This window comes from Lepidochelys kempii, chromosome 2 (genome assembly GCF_965140265.1).
Source record: "Lepidochelys kempii isolate rLepKem1 chromosome 2, rLepKem1.hap2, whole genome shotgun sequence".
Classification (NCBI taxonomy): domain Eukaryota; kingdom Metazoa; phylum Chordata; order Testudines; family Cheloniidae; genus Lepidochelys; species Lepidochelys kempii.
Window position 1 is genome coordinate 138,072,067 of NC_133257.1, and position 26,469 is coordinate 138,098,535.

Consider the following 26,469-nt stretch of genomic DNA (forward strand, 5'->3'; position numbering starts at 1 on the left):
CCTTCCCACATGCCAGGGGTTCTTTATGCCCCCTGCTCTCCCCTATTCCATATGCCAGGGGCTCTGTGCACCCCCTCCCCATTCCCAGGTTCCCCAGTCTTCCATCACCCATTTCCCTCCTGTCTGGGAGTAAGTCATTCAGGGTGCCAACATTTTAAACTCTATTTGGACAATGGGTAGAGCTCAGATGGGGACTGTTGTTACGCTGGAAGATGCTAATAGGAGCTAGAAGATGTCCATGGCTGTTATCAACCGGTTTTTTGATCTATGGACAATTAGAGCTGGCTGAAGCTGCTGGCTCTGTTCACCAGGTGCAAGGGCCCCCTTTCTGCCTTCTGGATTTCCTAATTTCACCAAAATCAATAGACTTATGCCCACCGATGCCTAAAACCATCTCCGAAATTTTGGACTTGACTACATGCAGCATTCCAAAGTTATTGCATTAAAGAAAGACAGAGATTCCATCAAGCTGAGTGAAAGGTCTCACTTCGCTCAGCCAGTATGATGTGCCCTGCTGTTATGCATTATCCCTCCTTACTGGTATGTGCTGCAAGCAAGACACCCATGCTAGTCACACTGCACAGGTCAGGGAATATTTCAAAGGATTTTTTACAGTCTGCTACAGGGAAGATACAAAAATGGACTGAACAGTCTAACTGCTCTTCAGACAGCGTTGTCCCATAGCAAACAGTAACTTAACAATTAAGCTGGTATTATCTGTTTTGAGATTCAAGGGTCAAAAAAGTGTGCTAGATGCTTAATTCTCAGGACAAAAATCTGCAAGAATAAGAAGTTAAAACACTTTTTTCTTACAACCTAGCTACCTTATTTGCATACATATGTGTATATATATGGAACACATCCGCACATCTACTCACAACGCACAGAACGTATTTAGCTCGTACCTGTTTGACTTCAGCCTGCAGGTGGCGCAGCTGTACACATTGTTCCAAGTGTTTCCGATGCTGTTCCGCTGCCGAGTCCAGCTCCTGTTGTTTCTCATGAAGAAATTCCAGCAGATCCTGAACACGAGTTGCCATATCTACATCTCTGTCACAAAGCAGCTCCACACCTGTGGAGACCCATTAATTTGAAACATACGTGGATCTAATTTCCAGGGGAGTTACAGTTATTATATACCAACAATTTTCGATTTAGTAAAATATACTTAAATCTTGAAGAATTTGATTAAGGAACTTAAACATTATTTCCAGGTGTTTTATAATGAGCAAGTGAATGCTCAACATTATCTTGGGAGAAGTCCTTAAAGTCTATAATGATATCTTGTGAAGGATTAAATGCAGCAGGATATTGCAAAGAAAATCAAGTGAAAAGGGTTAAGAAACTAAAATATGAATTGCTTTTACTTGTAAAGTCAATGCATAATTTACAGACATGACGTATCTCAAAATAAATTCCCTGTACTATTCATTCTATTCTTTTTTCTATTTACTTTCACTTCCTACAGAGTTCCCCCCACCCCCACTTTAAACCTGAGCATTTTAATTGTCAGTAGGGTCTACTTTATTAGAGATCCGCATGCTTCATCTATTTTATTTAAATGCTATGGAATTATTTTCAAGTAGCAAAATACATGTCCATTCTCCTCTCGATTGTGATTAATGGGGATCGATGCCACTTTCAGACCCCTGTTAGTATCAGTTTGGATAATCTCTCTAAAGACATTAACCAGAATAAGATGGGACAGATCCATCTTACCAGAGGCCTGCACTTCATTGACATACTGCAGTAGATCTTGTCCTTGGTGGATGACATCAAAGGTCAGGTTATTCATGGTCAGGGCTTTGTCTGCATGGTGTTGGAGTCTCTGCTCTGCTATCGTAAGATCTTCAGTGTCAAAGTCATTCATCTGCTGAGAGAGCTCATCATTCCACGATTCAAGGTCTGAAATTATCTGATATAGAGAAAGGAGAGGTTTTTATTGGGATTAAGAACTACAACTTGTCCAATTTGTACTGGAGAATCAGATGACCAGGAATTCAAAAACAAGTTAGAAGAACTATGCTTTCCTCCTCCATCTGTTCTCTCCCCAGCTAACAGCTTTGTAATATCCATTCGGCAAAACATCTAAGCTACAGACTAACGTAACTATTACTGACTTGTACAAACACTGGGCTGTCTGAGCAAGTTTTGGAAGTTATTAGTTTTATGATGTAGGCAGGCAAGAAAATTCTGCTAATTTGGGAGGTAAGGAATTCCTCCTTGAGGTTAGCGCTGGCTCTGTAGGCCAACAGCAGAGCGTGCATGCTTGTGTGCGCGTGTGTGCATGCAAGCACTTTTAATATCAATTTACAAGCATATTACTTTGCAGGCAGCAGAATTATCGTCTTTGTACCCATGGGTAAAATAAACAAACTTTGGCATAAAACCTCAGGGAGAAAATCTATTCACTTACGCTAAGAGTGGTAAGAAACAACAGTCATACAGCAGCATGGTGTGCCAGTTTAGCCTTCAGCTACGCCACTCAGGTGCATTAATAAAACGAGCCAATAACGCCTCACCTTTGTGAGCAAGAACTGTCAGTTTTCTTGTGTGTGTTCCATTATTGGCTAACCGCTTAGCAAAACTCTTGTCGTAGTATATTGAGAATTTTATACAGAAAAGCTCAAGTGCAGTAATTATATAACCTATCCAATCAATCTTACGTTCTGAAATCTTGATTTTAAGTGTACCCAAACTTAGTTTACTTAGATTTACGTATCTCTTGACACAGCTCCAACATCAATTGCATGGTATTTTAGTAAACAGTATTTTAGTACTTCAAATCAAATGCAAAGTCGTTTTGTTTCTTCCCAAGAGCGTGTTTTTCCATGTGTCAATTTGAAAACCAGCACCACTCTTGTAGCTGATACCACTGAGGGGATGTTTACATGACAAGCATAAGAGCAGCACATTCTACAGCACTGCAAATGTGCCGCTGTAGCATAGACACTTACTACAGCGATAGAAGGGTTTTTTCCATCACTGTAGTAAGCCCATTCCTGCAAGAGGAAGCAGCTAGTTCGACAGAAGAATTCTTCAATTGACCAAGCACTGTCTCCACCAGGGCATAGGTCGGCTTAACTAGGTCAACTTAAGTTTTGGGTGTAGACCAAGCCTAAGGCATAAACAACTATCAGAAACTGCAAACAGTTAATTAAAAAAACAGGCTATTTATACAAAGTTAGCACCGTATCCCAATAGAATATCTGTAAGCCTCACTGTTGATCAGACTGGATTACTTTCTTGTGATAGGGTAGAAATAGATAAACAGCCATCAGACTCAAACAAACCTGTATCATATAGAGAAATCTCAAACACCGAATGATCTGGGGCCTATTATCTATGTTCTACTACAAAACCTTTCTGGACTTCCATATGTTTCACTGAAAATTGGTACTGGCATGGGAAAAGAATCATCATACAAAACCATTTGTGGTACAACCCTATTCCTAGGGCACTGTGTTTTAGGGAGCAAGATAGATGGGCACCAACAGCAGTGAGGGGAGAGAGGTAGAAAACACTGAAAACCAGGTAGCCCAGCTAAGAGGTGTTCATGCAGTACAACTGGTCATGCACAGGTATGCGATATAAGCTGGGTAGTGAGAATGCAGGTCCTGGGGCTGCTGCCTAACTGGCTATGGGAAAAACTGGCACTATGATAGGGGGTTCTAACATGGTGAGGGGCTCTGACACTGATCTGCCAAGCGGTTACTCAGGACTGAAAAGTTACAAGAATACAGAAAAGCTGCACAAAAATCTTGAAGCACTATTGGTGGGTACCCACTGGGTTTATCTGGCCATGGGGGACAAAAAGCTGATCAGAAAGGATCACAGCTTAAGCAATGGGTAGAAGCGTTATGTACTTGGATGCATTTTTCCTCTGGTTATTTTGTATTTTGCTTACTAGACATCATGCAAATTATGCTGTAATGTAGGCATGGTTAGAGATATGCCATATTGGGTCCCTTATGGAACGTCCACTCTCAGGATGGCCTGCAGACACGGCACACCGAGCTAGCCCAGGTACAAATGGCAGCACAAACTGTGAGCCAGGGCTTTGGTGAGTTGAGTTTCTGGAACAAATTACTAAACAATCAGTTTGTAAGTACCTCAAGGATAACAGGGTTATAAGGAATAGCCAACATAAATTTGTCAAGAACAAGTCATGCCAAACCAACCTAATTTCCTTCTTTGACAGGATTACCGGCCAGGTGGTTAGTGAGAAAGCAGTAGATGTGATAACATTTGATTTTAGTGTGGCTTTTGACACAGTGCCAGATGACATTCTTATGAACAAACTGGAGAAATGCAGTCTAGATTAAATTACTAGAAGGTGGATGCACAACTAGTTGAAAGACCATACTCGAAGAGTAGTTATCAATGGTTTGCTGGGAGGGTGTATCTAGTGGCATCCTGCAGGGATCCGACACGTGTCTGGTAGGATTAAACATTTTCATTAATGACAAGATTAATGGAGGTTGATGGTATACTTGTCATATTTGCACATGACACGATGATGTGAGGGGTTGTTAACACTTCAGAGGTCAGGATTAGAATTCAAAAGGACCTTGAAAAATTGGTAGAATTGGTCTGAATTCAACAAGATGAAATTCAGTGAAGATAAGTGCAAAGTACTTAACTTAGAAAGGAAAAATCAAATGCACAAATACAAACTAGGGAATACGTGGGTAGGTGGTAGTACTGTTGACAAGGATCTGGGGGTTATAGTGGATCACAAAATGAATATAAGTGAACAGTATGATGCAGTTGGAAAAAAGGCTATTATTTTAGAGTGTATTAACTGGAGTGTTGTATAAGACAAGGGATGTAAATTGTCTGTTCTCCTCAGCTGGAATACTGAGTCCGATTCTGGATGTCACAGTTTAGTAAAGACGTGAGCAAACTGGAGACGGTTCAGACGAGAGTGAGCCAATGATAAAAGGTTTACAAAACCTGGCATATGTGAAAAGGTTAAAAAAACAGGACATGTTTAGTCTCGAGAAAAGAAGACACGCGCGCGCGTGTGTGTGTGTGTAATCATCAAACATGTTAAGGGCTGTTATAAAAAGAGGATAGTAATCAATTGTTCTCCGTGTCCACTGAAGGTAGGATGAGAAGTATTGGGCTTAATCTGCAGCAAGGGAGATTAAGTTAGATATTAGGAGAAACTTTCTAACTATAAGGATAGTTAAGATATGGAATAAACTTCCAAGGGAGACTGTGGAATCCCCATTGGAAAAACACCTGTCAGGAATGGTCTAAGTGCAGGGGACCGGTCTTGATAACATCTTGAGGTCTCTTCCAGTCCTACTTTTCTATGATTCTATAACAGTATCCATGGATTTAAATATTGCAGAATTGTGCTATTGCTTGAGAAATCAAGCAGTTTATTTTCACTATCAAAGCTAAGTAAAACAGTAAACACCACAAATGGTTAACAGAGCTTAGCGCCAACGTAGGCACAGTCAAGTTTGAGCATTACTTTCTGTTTAAAAGCGGACTACTCTAAGCGCTGTAAAATCCTCGTGCTACCTCTGACTGGCTTGAAATTTGTTGTGCCTCATGGTGGATGCTGGGCAATATCAGTGGTCCAAATATGGGATCATTTGAGCAAAGACTTCCAAGATACAGCCTCCCCTGAACGCAGCATTTTACAAAGTCATCTAAGAGCTTGTCTACACTCTGGCACTTTACAGCGCTGCAACTTTCTTGCTCGGGGGTATGAAAGAACACCCCCCTGAGTGCTGCGAGTTTCAGCGCTGTAAAGTGCCAGTGTGGACAGTGCACCAGCGCTGGGAGCTATTCCCCTGGTGGGGGTGGGGGTTTTAGAGGGCTGGGAGAGCTCTCTCCCAGCGCTGGTGCCGTGACCACAAAAGCCACATCGAAGCACGGCCGCAGCAGCGCTTTAACGTTGCCAGTGAGGACGTGCCCTAAGTGCTTTAACATGATTTTGCAGACACCTAAGGCTTAACCTATGGCTCTTATCCTTCCCAACTAGATCTCAGTCAATCAGCACTCATCTTAGTTAGTGCACAGCACCCACTACCCTGCTGGGGAAGCAATATTGAAGTAGCTATTAACTTTAAGAGTCAGGAACTTCCAATCAGCTTGTGCTAACTTGGCACAAAGCTTCAAGCGTGCATGTGCAGCAAGACCAGGACTTTGTTAACAGCAAAAGGGCTTCCAGGCCATCTGTTGTCACAGCAACTGGGTGGCTCAAGGTGACAAGTTATGTTTACTGAACCTGTGCAACACCCATGCACTGTGAGTGCAAGCCCCACCCTTGGCAGCTCCTAGAGAATGTGTGTTGTGCATGTTTCTTGTTGTCTGCCTGCATCCAGCAAAGGCTCTTTTGGGGAGTTCTGCCCTGATACCAACATTTCTGCTTTAACATGCCCTAAAATCTAAATGCAAAAAGTCTGATTTTACTTAAGAATTGCTGTCAAGGAAGTAAGTGAAGATGAAAGACCCTAGACAATCGGGGTCTTCACCTGTTTCCTAAACAACAGAAGTGAGTATGATCAAAGGAGAGCAAGTGACTGATCAGTTTGGTTTCCTTATGTACAGCCCCTGCCCCTTACATGAGCTGCTCCTAACATTTTCATACTCTTATAAACTTTTGTGGGGCAGAAAGAGGAAGATGTGGGGAGTTTGGAGCAGCAAGGGGCTGTTGGGTAGTGGAGGGAGTGTGTTCTCTGCCCCATTGCCAAGCTTCCCCTGTAGAGCGGCGCTTTGGCACAGCTACTGAGAAGTGAGAACACTCTAGACAGCTACTTTTCTTAGTGTAAGTGAGCATTCAAACACTGTTTGCCCCACAACCTTCCCTTTCCTCCTCTGCGCTGCTCCTCCATCCCTGGCTGAGCCCATTCACAGCCCCATCTCTCAGAGAAACAGCTGGGGTGCCGAGAGTGAGCCAGGATTTGGGGACTCTGAGCCAGTCTCCTTGGTCATGTGCGAGATGGGATCCAGGGAGCCCTGTCCCTCTGGAAGGTTCTGAGCCCCTCTCCCTGATCCCCCATATGGGAACGAGCACCCGGGGGGCTCTGCCCCTCTGGACACTTATGAGCTTCACTCCCTGCCCTGCAGCACGAGCTGGAATCTGGGAGGCCATGACCCTCTGAGAAGGTCAGAGCCCCCATCTCTGCTGCTTTTGTGAGCTAACACTTGGAGGTCCCTGACCCTCTTGATGGGGAACTGAGAAGAGACATACTTGGAGCAGGCACAAAGCATGGAAACTGAGGAGCTGAGCTGGAACACGGCCCACAAGAGCAGCAATCCTGGAAGGGGGAGGGGGGAGCCAGATAATAGGGAAGAACAGGTACTTAGATGAATGTTGCAGTTCACACAATGCAGAGCTATTGATTCAGACAGTATTCATCTCTGTAGGGTGCCCTCGTTCTGCTGAGAACGTGTCACTGACATTAATGGGCCACTTCTACATGTCTCCTGTGCTGTAAATGGATGTGCAGAGTCCTATCCCCTACACTTGGCCTAGATGGGGGGGGGAAGGGGGGCGGGGGGAGAGACACTCTGCTTCTCCACTCTCCTGCCCCTTCCTGCCTCCAGCAGGTACAGACAGCTCACAGCCCCATCACCTTCCCACATCCACTTCAACTTTGCAGGGGTCATGGAGTAGCAAGGATGAGGGTGGAGCTGGTGTGAGAGTGTGGGGCTCGAAACAACAGGTACGTTGGGGCGGGGAAGGGAGGAGCAGTGGGCATGATGGAGGAAATGCTGGAGTACCTGGAGCAGTGGAAGGCAAGTCTGAGCACAGGGGAAGGAACATGTGGGTGAGAGCCATGAGGAGGGAGTGTTGGAACAATGCCGGGTGGAAAGGAAGGGGTCAGAGCTGTGAAGAGGGGATGCTGCAGGGCTTCAGCCAACGCATCCATCTAATCACAGGAACTGATATGGCTCCCTACCGCTGTAGTATCTGAACACCTCACGATCTTTATTGTATTTCCCCTCACAACTCCCCTGTAAAGCAGGTCAGTGCTATTTGTTTTTTAAATAGATGGGGAACAGACACAGGGAGACTAAGTGACTTGCCCAAGGTCACAGAGGAACTCCAAGGTAGAGCAGGGACCAAATCTTCCAAGTGCCAGATTAGTATCTGAACTACTAGACCATACTTCCTCTCGTTATGCCCCATCTCTGTCTCCACCCCTCTTTAAAAATGTCCCCACTAACTCCCTGCTAGTCCTTGCAGCCTCTCCTCAACCTGCAGGTCCCTTGCTGATGCCAGTTTCTCTGTGGGGAGAAGGGAGAACCAGGCTGTGCTGGTCAGGCGGAGAAAGGGGATATAGAAATGATGGAGGGGGCAGTGAAGGGATCAACATGCAGCCAGTGCCTTCTGTAGCCAGGGTAATCATTGCTAAGGAGCCAGAAGCAGTGGACAGGGAAGCTGGGCTATTGCCCCAGACTGGCAGAAAAGAGGTTAAAAGCAGCCCTAGGGAGGCAGCCAATTACCGAAGAGTTTATAGGAGCAACCAATCAGAGCCGGGCTGGCCCATATAAGAAAGGCAGCAGAACAGAGCTGTGGGAGTTACTCTGTGAAGCGTGAGAAGGGAGGAGGAGTGGCTGCCTTGTAGGCGGAAGGCAGCAAGTACTCTGGGCAGAGCAGTTCTCCAGACAGAAACCCAGGGAGCTAAAGGCAGCTCCTGGCAGGCTGCAGGGATCTGCAGACTGGGGCCCTGACACAAGGGCAAGGAGGGTGCTGGAGCCACTGAAGGAAGGGGCTTGACCGTGGACTGCAGTTGCCACTAAAGAAAGTGGCTGGACAGTAGACTGCAGGTTCCCCCGGAAGTGGGGGACAGAATGTGTGGCACAGCTGGAGGGCAGTGTCTCTGAAGAGGACGCCGCAGTCCTGGGAGTGACGTGGGTCCAGGAATAGAGGTGACAGCAGGTGAGACACCACCAGAAGAGGGCACAGCACTAATTCCCCAGACAGCCAACAGGAGGCGCCTCAGTGGTGAGGCATGCCCTGTCACAGAGGTGCTGTGAAATTTTTTTTAAACAAAGGTAATTAAATGCTGAAAACGTCATTAACAGAAAGTTAAGGCTGCCCGGTGTGCCTTGTACCCTTCCGGAAGGTGGAGAGTGGCTAAACCTGGTGAAAACCAGGAAATACAAAGTTAAGGTCCACACCACTCCTGCAACACAACTGTGACTGTTTCCTCTCGGAGGATACCCCAGCACTCTGCCTTCATAGATACTACACAACACTCTGGGAACAGTGCACATGAGCACTCTAAGACGAAGGGTAACACCTTTCCTTACCTAAGGCAAAACTCAGGTTTAAGTCAGATGTAGCAAACTGAAGCTACCTGTACCTGGCCTATACGCAAACACTGAGCCTACTCCAGAGAAACCACCCTTCAATCTTTCCCTGAAGATTCCTTCTGAGACATTGCCTTCACATGACCCTCAGTAAGCCCTTGAGACCAGTGAGGTATGTCACCAGACTGCTGACAGTCCCTATGTCAGACCGACACCTTTGTGCACCTCTAATAACATGCTATCAAATTCAGTGCTGAAATGAGGCATATTTGATTCCTCAAGGTACACAAGCACCTCTCTACTCATCGCAGTTCTGCAGAGCTGCCCCAACAAATCGCTCCACCATTCAGAACAGAAACACCTAGCACAATGAATGTAGCTAGAATGCAGGCAGATAAACACTGGAATTCAGGTGTGTGGAGCACAATGCGAACAATGGCATGTTCTTAGTTCTCCCTCATATCTCCTGATAGCAGATACACAGATATTTAACAACAAAGTATAAAACAGAGCAGAGAATTTCACCCAGTTACTCCTGCATTGGGCCTAACAGTTTTGGTCTGACTAAAGCATCTTCCAATAAGGTTCTTGATTTGAAGACAAAGAGGCTGAGAAACCACCACAGCTCAGTAGTTTGTTAACCTTTGCACCACCTTTCTAGCCATGTCTCGTGGCTATTGCCAGCTCCATGGGGCAGAGTTAAGGTTGCATTGTGGAGGTCGGAGGAGGGATAGCTCAGTGGTTTGAGCACTGGCCTGCTAAACCCAGAGTTGTGAGTTCAATCCTTGAGGGGGCCATTTAGGGATCGGGGCAAAAACAAAATTGGGGATTGGTCCTGCTTTGAGCAGGCGGTTGGATTAGATGACCTCCTGAGGTCCCTTCCAACCCTGATATTCTATGAACCTTAACTCTTCAATTCTTTGTTTTCACAGGTTTAAATTTAGCCACTCTCCACATTCAGGCACCACTGATCAGCCTTAATTCTGCATTAAGTTTCTGAGAATTTTTGTGTGCATTTATAGTATCAAACAGCAATTTAGGGCTTGGGTTGTTTTGTTTTTTTACAGGATACATGATTAACCCAGCAGCATCTTTGAAAGGCCATCTTACTAACATATGGGGAATCTAGAGTCTTCTGGGATTAATTTTATATGTAAAGTTACTTAAAGTATGAATAGCCAAAAAGCATTCATACCAATAGCAAGTATTTTCTTCCAAGTGTTGGCCAGTCCACAAGCTGCTTGCAAGTTTGCGCAGGTTTTGCAGTACAACTGAATGGGTGGGTTTTGTTATTTTAAATGCTATGGAAAAGGGGGGGGGGGAGCTTTTTGTTTGTTTTAGGCTTTCCAAGAGCAGCAAAAACACAGCCATTCAGAAGTACCCTTGAGGTTTAATATATCTGCAACTGAGAGTCTGGTGTGCAGAAGAGGAAGAAAGGATGGTTATAACTACTACTGAATAGCACTGATGTAGTGTTTTTTCATACTCAAAACTCTTTACAAAGATTTCATCCTCAACACCCCTGTGAAAGAGTCAACTTGATAGCTTAATGCCCCATTTTACACACGGATTAACTGTAGCAGCAAGATTAAGTAATTTGCCAGCAGCCACAGAGTGTGTTTATCAGAGTTCAGATTAGAATGAAGGCGTCCTCGGCTTCCAGTTCTACACTCAGGCCATGCCACTCCCATAGTTTAGAGGAAAGCAAATCCGTCAGACCATTCAGGTAAGAACTAAACCAGTGAAATCATTATTTTCATGTGTCTGTATAAATTCATGTGTCTGTATAAATCTGTATAAATCTTCCCATATGGATAAAGCAAATTTAATGCAAGTTATTCACAAAACAGAGACTCACATCTATTGCATCTCTCTCAAATATGCGTAGCTGCAGGAAGAGTTCAAGCTTGATCTTGCGTTCCTGAAAAAGCTCCTCCATCTGAGACTGGGCCTCATCCAGCTGCTGCAGAACTGTCTCTATGTGATTGATGGAACTGTTGTGAGGGGTCTTGTTACTAGAAATGGCAGAATCCCTATTGAAAGTGGAAAGGAAGGAAAAGGGGTATTATGAAAGAAAGCAACAGGAATTGGATTACATACAGTCAACTGTTAAATGTGCATGACAAAGCTCTTTAACTAAAACCATTAGTATGAACAACACTAGGAGGAAGCTGGCCTTGTTTCAGCACATAAGGTCCTTTGATAAATTATTACAATGATGCTGTAGTAATTTAATAAAGCATCAGGATACTAGATTACTTTCTTTTTCTGCCTAAGTGTTCAACATATAGGCACATTCTTGTTTAATACATGTATTCAATCTACATTTTATTTGTGTCAAGAGTAAAATTTAAATGTTAAACTTTTCATTTTGAACAGGGAATGAGATATGATGACTACATACTTCATTGTATGCTGAATTACACAATTCAATTTTACTTGAGTATAACGCCAAAAAAGAAAAAAGAAAAAAAAAATAGCCTAAGTAACCACCACCACAAATGAGGTAACACCCACTTCTGCAGAATTCAGAAAGTGCCCAAGGATTTATTTAAGCTACCAGTAATGGACAAGACCACACATTCACTTTGCCTTTACAGGAAAAAAAAAACAATCATGTCACGTGCTAACATTCAAAAGAACTTCAAGTGTCAGTTTAAAACAAGCGGTCTCTTTAGAAAGGGCTGCTGCTCAGAGTTCAGTAATCCTTAAGCACTGCATGCCACACAGATGCTTCTGACTGATATCACGCAGACTCATGTCACATAGAGATAATTTATGGAGGCTAACTCTCCTTTACGTGAAGGTAATGTTTATGAGCCCAACTTCCTGTAAACAAAGGGTGAGATAAGATCTGCATAGAATGAAACACATCTAATCGTACTGCTCATATTTATTTTCATACAGGGTAGCTTTTTATTCTCACCCTTCCCCTCACAAAAAAAATCAAGAGGGTAATGATCCATTATATGGGGGAAGTATATGGAGGAAGAGGCTTAAGGAGAAATATCCCCAATGCTTTAAAACAAAATGTTAAAAAAATTTTAACACCAATTTTTCTTAAAAAAAAAAAAAAAAAAATACATTACCTTAGTTGCTGTATAAGATCCTCCCCTTCCTTGATGACATTGACTGTAACCTGTAAAGTGGTCTGTTGCTGCTGGCCAAAGCGTTTGATCAAGTCTTGTACAGCCTCCACAGACTCTGCATAGACATCATCAAGCAGCTCTTTTTGTAACTCCTCGAGCCATGTCCACAGCTACAAGAGAAAATAAATGAAGGCTGGTGTCAGGCAGACACTACCTCGTATGGATCTCCTTGGGAGAAGCAAACAGATGAAAAAGCCACAAGATTTGCTTCTGTTTATACAAAATTCAGTTCTCAATGTTAGAAAAAAATTGATGACCCCATGTCAGAGAGATGGTGTTCTCTTGCTGGAAAAACAAGTGGAGTTTTATCCATGCTGCTATGTTACCCTCTTTCCCATTCTCCTACTACATCGTATCAGAGCTACCAGCACAGAATTCAGAGTCAGTCCCGTCTGCAGCTCTGGGAGGAAAATGCTATGGTAACACTCCCTGAGAGAAGGAAGGAAGGAAGGGAGATGTATCTCAACAGCTAAATTTACACTGCTGAGTGACACACATACATAAAAGGTAGATGGCACTGAGCAGTGGTCATGAAAATCAACAATAGCAGTCAAAGGGGTACATCAAAAATAAACTGAATTCTCTACTTTTCCTAGCCTCAGTCCAGAACACAATCTAAGGTAGTGTCCTATGGAAAATATTAATCTGCTCTAATTATGCTAACTATTTAGCTATGGTAATTATGCTGTCCACTTAGTCAAATATGGAACCATACTAAATCCAGACAGAGTATATAACTTGCAATGCCAACTGGCTGAATTATTCATTACAAGTAATTTATCCTATAAACTTCCACCTTTTCATCTTTGTACTTTTTCAGCAAGCATGTCTACAAGTCTTTTTGTAATTAATTTTCACAAACACACTTTAACCTGTAAACAACAAATCACTGAGTATTTACTATTGCGTAGTATTATTGGTTACTTAGGCTATGGCTATACTAGAGGGCTTACAGTGGCACAGCTGCACAGATGAAGCTGCGCCACTGTAAGCTTTCTAGTGTACCTGCTCTAAGCCTATGAAAGAGAGCTCTCCCGTCAGCTTAATTACTCCAGCCCCCATGAGTGGCGGTAGCTATGTTGGCCTGACATATTGCTGTCCACACCGGTGCTTAAGTCTGCATAAGTTATGTCGCTCAGGGGGAAGTGGGGACTAACTCATAGCCCTGAGTGACATAATTTATGTCAACTTAAGCTGTAGTGTAGCCATAGCCTTAGATGATGTGGTATTCTGTTCCCTGATTGGATGAGCTAAGCTGTCAAACATGAGCCTCTCTTCACAAATTATCCACTAACATTTGCAGCTACCAGACATCTACTATACAAATGACCAAAATACTGTTCAAAGAAGCTGAGAACTCACTTCTGGTGTGAATACTCCTGTGAGTATTTTTTCTTGTTAGCATATGTGACACTTAGTGTGATACATAAAACAACTTGCAAGTATCTTGTTTACCCAGATCATGACTTCTCAAATTCTTCTGTCTGACCTTCATATGTCCATGAAATCTGGTGCGTTTTTTTAATTTTATTTTGTTACTATTTTCAAAGGGAAAAATAATTCCTATTTGAGTTCCCTCCATAAAAGAATTAAAATCTTACTCCAATTATCTTTGAAGAGTTGCTTTGATATACTGTATGAACATTACCCGTGATTTTCTCTAAAACCCTGAATACGACTCTGAATATAATGCTGTTGGAAACTGATGACATTAAGCAGCAAATTTTGCTTAATTTCAAGACCTCTCACATGCTAGTAATGCTGCAACACCTTATGCAAAATTATTGTTTTTATTTAAGCATATATTCTAAGACACTTGCCTACAGTGTTGCTCTCAGACAAAAGAGGTTCACTAATATCCAATGAAAAATTAATTTGACAAAACACTTGTATGAAAATAATGAAAAATTACAATTCTGGGTTTTTTTTTTAAAAAAACACAGCTCTACTAACAACTATAATTAAAAACTACAGTACTCCAACAATACTGTTTTAATTTCATTATCTAGGTACTACCTTAGGTATATCTTAAAGTAACACCAACAACCCAGTTTTCACTTAGCTGCACAGTTATTGAGACTGGGCCAAACTCATATCCCTCTGACACATGTACAACCCTATCATTTACACTAGGAATAAGAGTACAAAACTGCACAGGGTGGCTCATTATCTGTTTCTTATGACTATAGTCATTTAAAGACATCACCTATTATTCATTTAAGGAACAAAGTTCAAACTTTGGTAAACCAAACCAAATGGACTGAATGTGTAGTGGACTCCTTGAACCCAAGCAATTCAACCAACAGCTCTTACACAGTCTTTCAGACCATAAGCAAACTTTATCAAGTCCAACAGGACACAATACAGGATTTACATGGGATAATTCTTTCCATTTTCACTTAGGAATCCAAGTCTCATTCAAAGTAAAAAGGGACTTAGGATCCTGTCACTTTTGAGAATAGGACTTTGGCACTTTTGAAAACTTTGCCCAGGTTCTATTTCCAAAATAAACAGCCTAACCTAACAATCCTATATGTAAAATAATTTTTCCCCTGAAATACACCTGCCTGTGATAGTTGATGCCAATATTCTTAATCCTTATGACAATTATTTCCACGCTAGGTAACTAAGAAGCCTGATTTTCAGAAGTGTTAGCCATGCATGAAGTGTTAAAGCTCTCTGTAAACCATGGCACTATAAAATGTTTGGCTCCTTGCTCCCCTATGGGCCTCTGTTACCCAGCCCACTGGTCAGCTGAGGACCCCTCTAAATTTGTGTCCTAAACCATCCATGAGTTAGCTCCCTAACCTGTGCCTCTGAAGCACCCCAATTCTCTGTTCCTGAACCATGTTTCAGAGGACTCAGTTACTAGGCTAAAGAGGTACTGGCAGGATGAGTTGAGGCTTACTAATGCTGAGCTGGCTCTGCACTGCCTGCCTGCACGCATGAACATTTCCCTTCGCTGCTATGCTATGCACCAGACCGAGCAAACACAGAATAAGCAGAGATTTCATTCTGCAGAGCCAGCCAAGCAGCAGTCCGATCCCAAGCATAGAAACAATATGGAGACTAGCCCAGCAGGGCATTGTATCCATTGGTTTGATGCCTGGTTGCCAAAAGCAGAGCTCATTCTAGATGCAGAGCCAGTATGGTTTCAAACAAGGCCTCATGCCCTTAGGGTGACAGGCACTGATTGACCTATTTGCACAGTGGTTAATCCAGCCTTGAGCACTCACAGTTCAGACAAAAAAATTATGTTTGACAAATTTACATAGACAATAATGACAATACTTAATATGCAGTGTTTGTCTAGTTGTGCCAAAATCTGCTGTTGAAGCCACAGAAAATTAAACACTTGTGTGATCACTGAACGCTTTTATGATACATCTGCAGCAAACGAATTTTACCTAATAGATCTTTTATACGGTCTCCCAAGCCAACCTCTGAAGAGAATATTAAAATGATTATTCCTAAAGATATTCTTGAATCCATGTAGCATACATACTCAGTAGTTAAAATAAGACTGCTACAGATCAACATGCCATAACATTACCATCAGAGTGGGAAGTAGATATTTAACTAAGGCCTTGTTTACACTATGGGGGGAGATCCATCCAGGTTATGCAACTTCAGCTACGTGAATAAAGCAGCTGAAGTCGACATACTTAGATCTACTTACTGCGGGGTCCACACTACACTGTGTCGACTGGAGATGCTCTCCTGTCAACTTCCCTTGAGCTTCTCGTTCAGGTGGGAGTACAGGAGTTGACAGGAGAGTGATCGACCACCGATGCATCAATTGCCGCACATTGAACCCCCTGATAAGCCCTATGTACCATAGCTAGTTAGACAAGCCCTAACTGTAGTGGTGAGTCTAGTTCATGATGAACAGGAGTGGCTGATTGCCTTGTGTACTGATTTGCAAAATAGCATTAGGTATAGTGTCATTACTTGAGACAAGCTTCTATCAAGAGGCAGGAAGTCAAGTTAGGATGGAAGGAGAGCATGCAGAAGAAACAAAACAAGTACTGAAGAGAATCAAACTGTTTTTCACATGAAGGAGGCTGAGTCAATCAACATAGATGTTACTTGGCAGAGAACTACAGTTGTTTAGAGTGATAGCAAAATAATTTTCTTGTAAAACAGGTCAGGATACACAAAATGAAGCCAAATAGTAAGAACTAATACAAATACTTCCTACTAAAATAAACATGCATTTTCTCTTTGAACTGAAGAGGAAGAAGGATTTCAAAGACCTGGCACCAGGGGCACAGAACTGGGGATTAAGTATGTTTTGTGCTCTTACTTCAACCTTCATTCAGCAACAGTGAAAACTTTTTAATTTTATTTTAATTCAACAGTTTTCCCTAGGAATTAGAGAATTACTGTACAAGTAGATAAGAGTACAATCTCAATATGATCCTCTTCAACTGCACTTCTCTGCTCTAACGCCTTATCAGCCTCGGAGCTCACACACAAAGCTGCAACTCCTGGATCTCTGGTAGATGAACGTTACACCAACTTAACATTTCTCCATACATAAATACAGTAACGTCTCAAACATCTGCTAAAACAATCCTGTATCCTGTGCAATTTCTTTCCTAAAATCTTGGGAGCATATGATTAGTATTTTAGGATGGTTATTAGTATTTTTAAACGAGCTTATTCACTGCAATATCCTGGCAATCTAAATATTTCCATGATTGACCTAACCTCCCAGTTATTGCTGACACTGTACAGCCACTGAAAGGCTGCAATTACATAGGATGCCACAGAAGAACTGCTCTTAAGTTATTTTGTGAAAGGAGAGAAAAACGACTGGTCATTAACGTATGCCATGATATTCAAGCAATTTTTCAGAACTATTTGGAATGTCTTTCCATCTCCTTGTAATTTCATTACAATTTGCATATTTTTACCTTTGAAATTAAACAACTTTTTAAAAAAAATGACTGAATGACACAAACGCGAATATAATACCCATTTCAAAAATTGTCAGTTTACCTTGCATGGTCTTGGCTATCAGCACAGTGCTACAATATCTGTGCAACAAACACTGTAGAGTGTTTGTTTAAAGAGTTAAAAGAACAGGAGTATTTGTGGCACCTTAGAGACTAACCAATTTATTTGAGCATAAGCTTTCGTGAGCTACAGCTCACTTCATCGGATGCTATTTCCACAGGAATTGTAAAGGGTTATAGAAACATTCCCGTAGATCTTCTGTATTTGTAAAGGCTTCTTCTTTCAGAGCTAGTATCTGATAAGTGTCCTTTCAATTTGTAATTTTTTAAAAGGACATAGGTGACTTAGAAGCCTATGACAAAGTTAGGCAGGCATTTCAGGAGCTTAAATTCCATGGTCTTTCTGTGAGACTTAAGCTGATAAATATCGAAGTCCCTTTTAGAAATGGGATTTTAAAATCAAAAAGTGCACAGCCTGATGCTACCATTGCAGAGATGAATATTAAAAAACAGAGGAACATACTATTTGACTACATTTAAGCAACTTTATTAGTTCAATATTTTGTCTAAATTTTTTGAAAACCCTAAGTTTCAACAGGACTACATTAAGATGCACTAGGGATTTTTTCGTGGGTCCACAAGAGCCAGTTAGTGCATAACATGCTAGTGCACACTAGAATGTACACCCCTCTAGGGTGGACTAACACACTGTTCAGACAAGCCTTAAGTGTTCTTCTCACTACTTCTTCCATCATAATTTCCCCCTTCCCCTCATAAATTACAGCCAAACATTTCAAAGTTTGGGACAGCAGGGGTTTTCTGCACTGTGTTTTACATTTAGGTCACGGTATTCCCTCCCTTCCCGCATTGGCCTGAATGCACATCAGTTTGCAATGGAGAAGGTGACAAATTTGTATTGAAGTGAGGGGAGGGAGAGAAAGGAGTTGACTAAGCTGTTCTAAAAAGAACATGCCACATACAGAGCAAAGGCTTTAACTTTTTAAAAATTAACTCGACAGGATATTCACAAGTGTTACACGTAAAATGCCAAAAAATAAGTGTTTTTAAACCCACCATTCTCTCCAATCTGTGTTCACCTCTGATCTATATTTCTACACTTTACTCCAGTTATTGAGATGATTTGTTTGCTGTACTTTGGCACTGCTACAAACACCGGGTTTGGCCATTACACCATTTTCCTCCTGTCATGGATGACGGGGGATCCATTCAATTATGTATTTGAATAGCAGCATGTGGAAGAATGACGAGTGCATAGACACCTACACATACAGATATTTGTATCCCAGCCCCAAAGGTTGTTTTACTCACGCTGGTGCTAAACCACACCTTGGGAAATCACCAATGGAGCTTGCCACTGATTTCTGCATACAGACCTCAAACTAAACCACTACTCTTGTAAACAAGATTTTTATTATTCATGCTGTCCAGCCAGAAGACTTATTTCCCCAAAACATCATTCAGACCAGTAACAGGTTGTACTAGTATTAACACAAGAGTATGAATATCTGTTTAGTAATTTCTATTCCGTATCTGAATTGTATTTTGCAATACTTTGTGTATGTGCACTGTACAAACCATCACACTGAAATACAGTCTGTTACCTTCCAATTCAGTCCTCAAACTTGATAATTCTTATTTGCTTACTTTGCAAAAACAAATATATGGTGGTTCCCATACCTAGTAGAAAAACAACTGTAATATCTCAGATGCTGCTGTGCTGTAATTGTTAGCAAATGTTAACTGTAAACCCTGAGCACCATAACTTAAGCCACTTACCCCAGAGGCGAGGCCTGTTTATAAGAAAGTGGTGGCCTAAAAACACAGGGGCAACATTTTTCTAAATCTCCCAAACCAGTGAGAGGAGCAACTGAATGCAAATAAAAATATGGGAAGAGCAGAGCAAATAAAAATATGGGAAGAGCAGAGCAAATAAAAATATGGGAAGAGCAGAGCAAATGGGGACTATGGAAAGAGAAGAAAGTGAACGGGTGACACATGCATGAAGGAGTAACAGTATGTGGGGGAGACACAAAATAAAGGAGGAAAAGAGAGTAGGAACTGGAACATGCAAGCAGAGATGCAGGACAACAATGAAACATAAGACAGGCAACAGGGAAAGTGAGAGGTGAGATAAAACAAGAACATGGAGGCAACAAATTTTGAGGAAGATGAAGAAAGGATAAGAAACAAAAGCAAGGGGCAGAAGAATTCTAGAAGATCCATTCCACCAGGAAGAGAGTTTGTTTTAAATAGTAAGTTGCTTTTATAGACAAGCCAGTTCAGACATTAGAAAGTAGCAGGAGTCAGGGCAAGACTGAGCTGGCAAGTGCTCCCCAAGAATCTGACAATGAATTAAAAACCACAGACAAAGCAAGGCAGAAGAGCAAGCTACACACCCCCACAATTTAGTAAGTGCTCACTGTCACTCAGACATCAGGTTAGATTTTCAATGGTTGCCCTTTGGCCAGGCAAAACTGCAAGTACCTGAGAAACAAAACACATCCTGTGGGAGGAGGGCAGGCAAAGTGTGATAGTATTATGTTACTGAAAGATCCTTCAACCCAGCCTGTGATCAGCAAGTACATTAAAATATACACAAATACTTCTCTTTGCCCTAGCAAACTTAAGTGTACATATAAAATAAGCTTTTTATTCAACTGAAATGCACACCAGAAAATTACACTTAAAATATTGTGATTATAATCCCGATTTCTAACAAATATCCTGCAGGACGAATACAATGCTCATGCCAATGTAGCAAGGAGGATATTTTGGCTTAGCACATTTTTATCTTCCATCTGTTTTGTGGCGTCATCTCTGCATTCTACACACTGTTTGAGAACAAGCAACATGCCACTGAATTGAGAAAGCAGTGCTCCTCTGAGCAGGAACACAGAACAAAAACATAAGCCAACAAAGGAATCATTTCTCTCATACTTTTCATATACCTCCTAATTTTATCCTGAAAATACTGGACACTCAAATAGGAGAAGTCTGTCTTAATCTTGCCCCAGTAGTTTAAATTGTATATGTTGCAAATGAAGAGCTAATCTTGTCTGGATATATTACTCATTTCCACTTCTCCTGTTTGCATATGTTTAAAAATTGACTACATTAGGGCTTGGTCTATACTTGTGAGTTCCCTCAGCATAGCTATGCAAGTCAGGAGTGTGAAAACCCCACCCTGACTGACATAGCTATGCCAACAAAACCCCTGGATAGACCCAGCTTTGTTGATGGAAGAGGGGTCCTGTTGACACAGCTAACCTTGTCTGGAGGTGTTCCCATACTGACAAAACATTCCCATCAGCGTAGGCCATGCCTACGCTAGGGGACAATGCTGGCATAACTATGTTGACATAGGCTTTGTAGTGTAGACATACCCTATAACATGACATTTAACTTTAAAAAAATTAACAGCTACATAACCAAGCCTTTAGAGAATAGGTAAAAAAACAAGCTTCCCTATAAACAACTGTTACACTGCAGATGTACAACAGCAAAACTTATCCAGGGGGAAAGATGTAAATGCCTGAAGAGACAGAAGTTGTGTAGCAAGAAGTCAAACAGCATCTAGAGGCACAGAGGCAACATTCCAACACATCTGGGTTGATTTGTCAGAATTCCTGAGTTGTGACTCACAGGCAAGCCTGTCCTTTGTAAATCTCTTCTTCCCCACTTTCTTCCTCTACATTCCACATCGTTCACTGTTGCCCTCCACTGAGTCCACCCTAGATACATTACAGCACTTCAGCCTCTCTTTTGGTGCAGATGAATAGATACTGCAGAAATACAAAGAACAACCATAAGAGTATCATCATATTATGGCATCCAGCCCAAGCTGCCATTTCTCTGCTGGATTAGTCTTCAGTTCCCATTTGTCAGCTCAGTGGTGACAATGGGGTTGAATGAAGCCTTTCCACCACTTTCTTGCTTGTACCAGCTTCACTGACCTTTAAACCTTTTTGTTACATGTCATTCTTCACCGTTTCTATCTAACCCACCCTCGGTCTTCCTTTATTTCTATGTCCTTGCACTTCGGTATGTACCACTGTGTACGGTATCCTTTCTGGGTCCATTCTTGACACGTGTCCAAACCGTCACAGTCATCTCTCTCCAATCTTAGTTCTTGCTTTACCCATTTTATCATCACTTACTTATTTTAGATTTTGTAGACTTTTTCAAATTCTTAGAAAAAGTAAAGCTCTCGACAGAAAGTCTGAAAAAGGCACCATGAAGTGATGATAAATTCACAGCACTGCTGCAAAAAACACATAGTAAAGGCAAAGCACAAAGTACTCAGTAAGATTTACAAGCAAGAGCAAGTGCCTAGGGAATGGGGAAAGCAATAACAAGTACCTATCTATAAAAAAAAAAAAAACGAAGTAAGAGTGAGTGCAAGACCTACAGAGCAATCCACTTATTGAGCGTTCTGGGAAACACGTTCCCCAAGATGTTGCTGAGGACAATGAGAGGTACGAGGATGCGGCCCTGGCAGAGGAACAGGTTGCATTGAGACCGACATCAGAGAAAAACACACAACACAACTGAACCTGCTAAAAGAACCATGTAGAAGTCACATGGGCTTTCGATAGCATTTGGCAGACAGGGCTGTGGCAAGTTTTGAGTATGTATGGCATTCCCAAGAAATTGATTGAGCTGGTAGAAAGTATCTACAGCAAGTTGATGAATGTGCAGAGACTAGATAAGAAGCTGATGGAATGGTTCAGGATGACCACAGGAGTGCAACAAGGATATGCGGTATCACCGGATTTGTTCAGCTTGGTACTAGACGCAGTCAGGGCTGTAGCACTGAGAGATGAAATAGAAGGAGCCAAGTTAAGAGGGAGAACAGCGAATAGCCTTAGATTCCCAGATGATATTGACCTCACAGCATTGTCCAGGGTGGCCCTAGAGAGTAATCGACAAGGTAGACCACCAAAACAGAAAATTCGGATGAATGATATGTACAGAGAAGACAAAAATTATGGCAACTGGAAGACAGGAGGAAGAGACAAAGATTCAACTCAGTGACAAAGAACTAGAAGAGGTGGAAAAATGTAACTTTGGAGGACTAGGACTGAAAATGGGAATTGTGAAGATGACATAAAAAAGAATCTCTGCTGGATTAATGATACATAGCAGCACCAGATGATATCAGAGGAACAGAGAGGAAAGAGAAAGTAGATCTATACTGAGACACCAAAAAATAACGTAAAGTATAATAGGTGAGAGTTAATTTTTAAGGACTCTCTTCATGTTGCATTAATGCAGGAAATGTCTAGTGGAGGGGGCTCTAACATGGGAGACAGGAGGCCTAGTTCTATTCCCAACTCTGCCAACGTGTGATCCTGGGGAAAGTCACTGGACTTCTGTGCCTTGGATCTCCCCCACTCCCCCGATCCACTATCTTATAAATATAGATTTTAAGCTCTCTCTAGGACAGCAACTGTCTCTTACTGTGTCTACATATAAGCTACTGTAACCCACACACCTTCTGGGTGTGGTGTTCTGTCCCATCTAGTGGCACCAAGACCACTTAAAGAGAGAGATAAAATGAGTCTGCTCTACAGTGTTAGCTAACAGGCAATTTGGCTTTTAGCTCATGCGGCAGAGACTCATGCACTAAGCTCCAGAGGTGCCCGGTTCAATCCCACATGCTGACAACCAGGGTCTGTCTGTGTTACATTATCATAATACAAATAATAATAATCACATCCCATTCACGGATAAACAGTTGTCAGGGACGGTCTATGTACAGAGATAGCTAACACTGTGGTGACGGCAGAATAGGACAGGCAGAACTCAGTTTTGAATTAAAGGCTCACTGTACAGTTGGGGTTCGTTGTATCGCATTAGCAAGAGCTGTATGTTATACCAATGAAAATATTACTCAGCTTGCATCCTTTTCAAGTTTGCCAGGTACTTCCATGGCTTGTGGTCAATTTACCTCTTTAACGTGAGTGTGAAAAGACACAGACATGTCCAGCAGGATCTTGCGTTGCTCCACGCGCCTCACAAAATCCTGTATCCTGTCTTCCAACTGATGTGCAGCTTGATAAATCTCCTCTGGGTCACACTCCCCCGTCTGAGCCAGCTGCTCGGCTGCTTCTAGCAATTTATCTGCATTGGTATAGGTGTTCTGCAGAAAAATAAAATGATCGTTTTACAGGGATAAGCGAACAGAAGGTAATGCTGGCCTGTATCTAAAGACACAATACATTACCCATTGCAGGAAAACTGGAAAAAATGAAGCAGTAAAGCACTAGGTTGCTGGAATCTCATGTCAACAAGCCTTCTCATACTCATTACAGTAGAGAGGTAACTGTCTAATCCTCTGACATTGTCCTTTAATACACTGCAGAAAAGGGAACATCTGCAGACAAACCGTCACTTTACGTACACCAGGCAATAAAATGCTTTTATGATTTTTTGCATGTAGCCAAGTACCAGAGTAAAGGAAGCATCTATAAATGTCTGCTGCACTTTGCTTCAGTTTCATAAAAAACAAAAAGGACCTCTAGCTGCTGTTCCTTTTGGGGGCAGTGGATGGAAATTCTTAGAATTATAGGTCTTTGAAGTCACGTTTTAACAAGCATAATCCTTTCACATCACTTCACTTTTGTAGTTGAAATGTGTGTTTTTCTCCTGTTAGGAAGAGTAACTATCCAATTCATTCAAATAAAACATGGTGAATATTCACCATTTGTTGTTAATTTTCTTCATTTTTTTTTTGTGGTGTTCTAACCACAATGAAAACACATCACGAGTGGAGCAGAATTTCTCCTAGCATTGAAAATATACTAGTCCAAGATGCAGGACTTGGTCCATTCCTTCCAGGACTAGTAACACAAATCCACTGCCAGACTGAAGGACAGTTTTAAGGCCTGATATGTTTAACATGTTAATTTACAACACCATTTGGCAGACCAGTAACAAATACTCTCAGGTCAGAAAGCTTTTCCCAGCACTTCTCCAAGAGCAATGACCAGAAAGAGAAGGCTTTAATTCACATTTTTAAGCAGGGCATTTAGAAAAAAATATCATACAACTGACAGCAATGAGGTGTCAAGAGTCAATGGATAAGAAAAAAATCCTCAGGTTTCCTTGCAAAAGCTGATAAATTTGGCAGTTGTGAGGTGCTGAAATGGCGCATAGGGAGGCAGGTAACTGGAAGGGGGGGCACAATGAAAGGGCAGTGGAAGGGTTCAGGGGGTAACTCTGGACACAAGTTGCAAAACAGTCTGGTGTTTGTGTGGCAGGGCCAAGTAAGGCAAACTTTGGAAGCGGCATAAGGGATTGTTTCCCAGGAGTGGAGTGCTGACTGACTGTGATTTTGGAAAGGCAGAGTGAGAGTTCAGCAGCTGCAAAGGGGAGAGGAGTCAGTTCACAAAAGTGAACAACAAAAACCAAAACCCCAAGAACCAAAAGACTCAAATATCTGACATGAAAACAATTTCCTCTCCAAGAGAGCCTCTGTCAATTGAAAGGAGATGTTTTTAAACAAGTACGTTTCCTTACTTATTAAAACTGAAATGTAGAATCTCGCTTACTGTTACATTTCATCCTGCGCTCTCTGTTCAGTGTGTTACACTTCCAGTGAAACGCAGGTTTCATACACTAGCACAATTCCGCAGTGTTTACATTACAAATACCAATGGGGAACTTTTAGCCACTAAAGAGGAAGAAGATGGAGACCTTGTCTACGCAAGAAAAGGGTTGCTGGCATAGCATCACCGGCAAACGTTCCTAATAAAGATGAAGCCTATACCAGCAGAAGAGTGCTTTAGCCAGTATAGCTTATATTGGATCCCCACATAAAAACTGTATTGGCAAAAGCCTTCTCACTTTGCAAGTGTAACTGTGGCTACACTAGGGCTTTTGCTGGTATGGAAAGGAAAAGAAAAGAAATCACACCCCTAATAGATATTACCATACCAGTCAAAGTTTCTATTGTAGACCTAAAACATGACAAGGAGCCAGGCAATCAGCATTCTCCTTGCTTGCTTTGCCACTGAGTTACCGGGCAACTCCTACACAAATCATCTGTTCATTTTTGTGCCTCTGTATGTAGAACAGAGAGAGTCTTATATACCTCTGCTAGGGAGGTGGAAATAGTAAGAGGTTTTATTTATTAGTGTGTGCAAAATTGCTTTGAGTGCCTCAGTTGGAAAAGTGCTTGTGATATAAAATGTTTTTTTTAAAATATCTTCACACAAACTAGAAAAATAAAACTTGGGTAATGTTGGCATGTTCCTGTAAAAACTCATTCCTATAGCCTCCCTCTCACTTCCCCTAAGAAACCTAATGTTTCATCTGATCTTGTTCCTTTAAGCTCAGGTTTTAACTCAATTTTTAAAATCAACATCAACATTTTGAAATTAACTGTAAACATGGTTCAAAGCCATTCCAAAATACTCCGATTCATTATCTGCCGGCAGCACAAACTTTTATACACTTTGGGATCGACAACCTTGTCTGTCTCAATACTGCTTTCAACTATTCGATTTTTTTTCCTTGTTCAGTATAATAAATTCATTAATTATTTATGCAACAACATGAGTCCCTGGTGCTTTTTGAATAAACTGTGCACACACCAGACAATGGGTGTCTCCTCCTGCTCTCCAACCCTGAAGGGAGGTTCTGAGTCTGTAAGATGTTATACCTGAGGAAGCCTGCACCCGCACGGTACTGGAGTGCACTACCCACCACCTTAGAAGATGTTCGATCAGAACACTTCCTGGTCAGTACTTACGCATGCCCAGTGCTATAGTCAAAGCTCACACAGATGAACGAGAAAAGAAGTTCAATGCTCACATTTGTAACCTGAAAGGCTACACTGGGAACTACCGAGGGAACCAAGGGCCCCACCCACAGCCATCTGTGTGACTGAAAAGATCGTTCCCCATTTTATAATTAATCTGACATTTTATTCTTATGAAATACTATTTAAGAATTCTGAGAGCATCCTCGTTATGATGTAGCCTAAGCATTTCAGATTTATCTTTCTGAAAACTGGAAAATGATACAGATGAATTAAGGATTTAATGTAATTA

The 26,469-nt window shown here is 41.8% G+C and overlaps 1 protein-coding gene across 6 annotated transcripts in view; it reads right to left on the reverse strand.

Moving 5' to 3' along the window:
• Positions 1 to 26,469, reverse strand: part of TRIO (trio Rho guanine nucleotide exchange factor) — a 402,095-nt gene that overhangs the window by 172,522 nt on the left and 203,104 nt on the right. For all 6 annotated transcript variants that reach the window (XM_073332315.1, XM_073332317.1, XM_073332318.1 and 3 more), the window contains 5 exons: positions 23,364 to 23,555; positions 12,372 to 12,541; positions 11,141 to 11,315; positions 1,720 to 1,915; positions 906 to 1,072 (listed from right to left, as the gene is read on the reverse strand). In XM_073332315.1, coding sequence (XP_073188416.1) covers positions 906 to 1,072; positions 1,720 to 1,915; positions 11,141 to 11,315; positions 12,372 to 12,541; positions 23,364 to 23,555 — 900 coding nt within the window. The remainder of the gene's footprint in view (positions 1 to 905; positions 1,073 to 1,719; positions 1,916 to 11,140; positions 11,316 to 12,371; positions 12,542 to 23,363; positions 23,556 to 26,469) is intronic.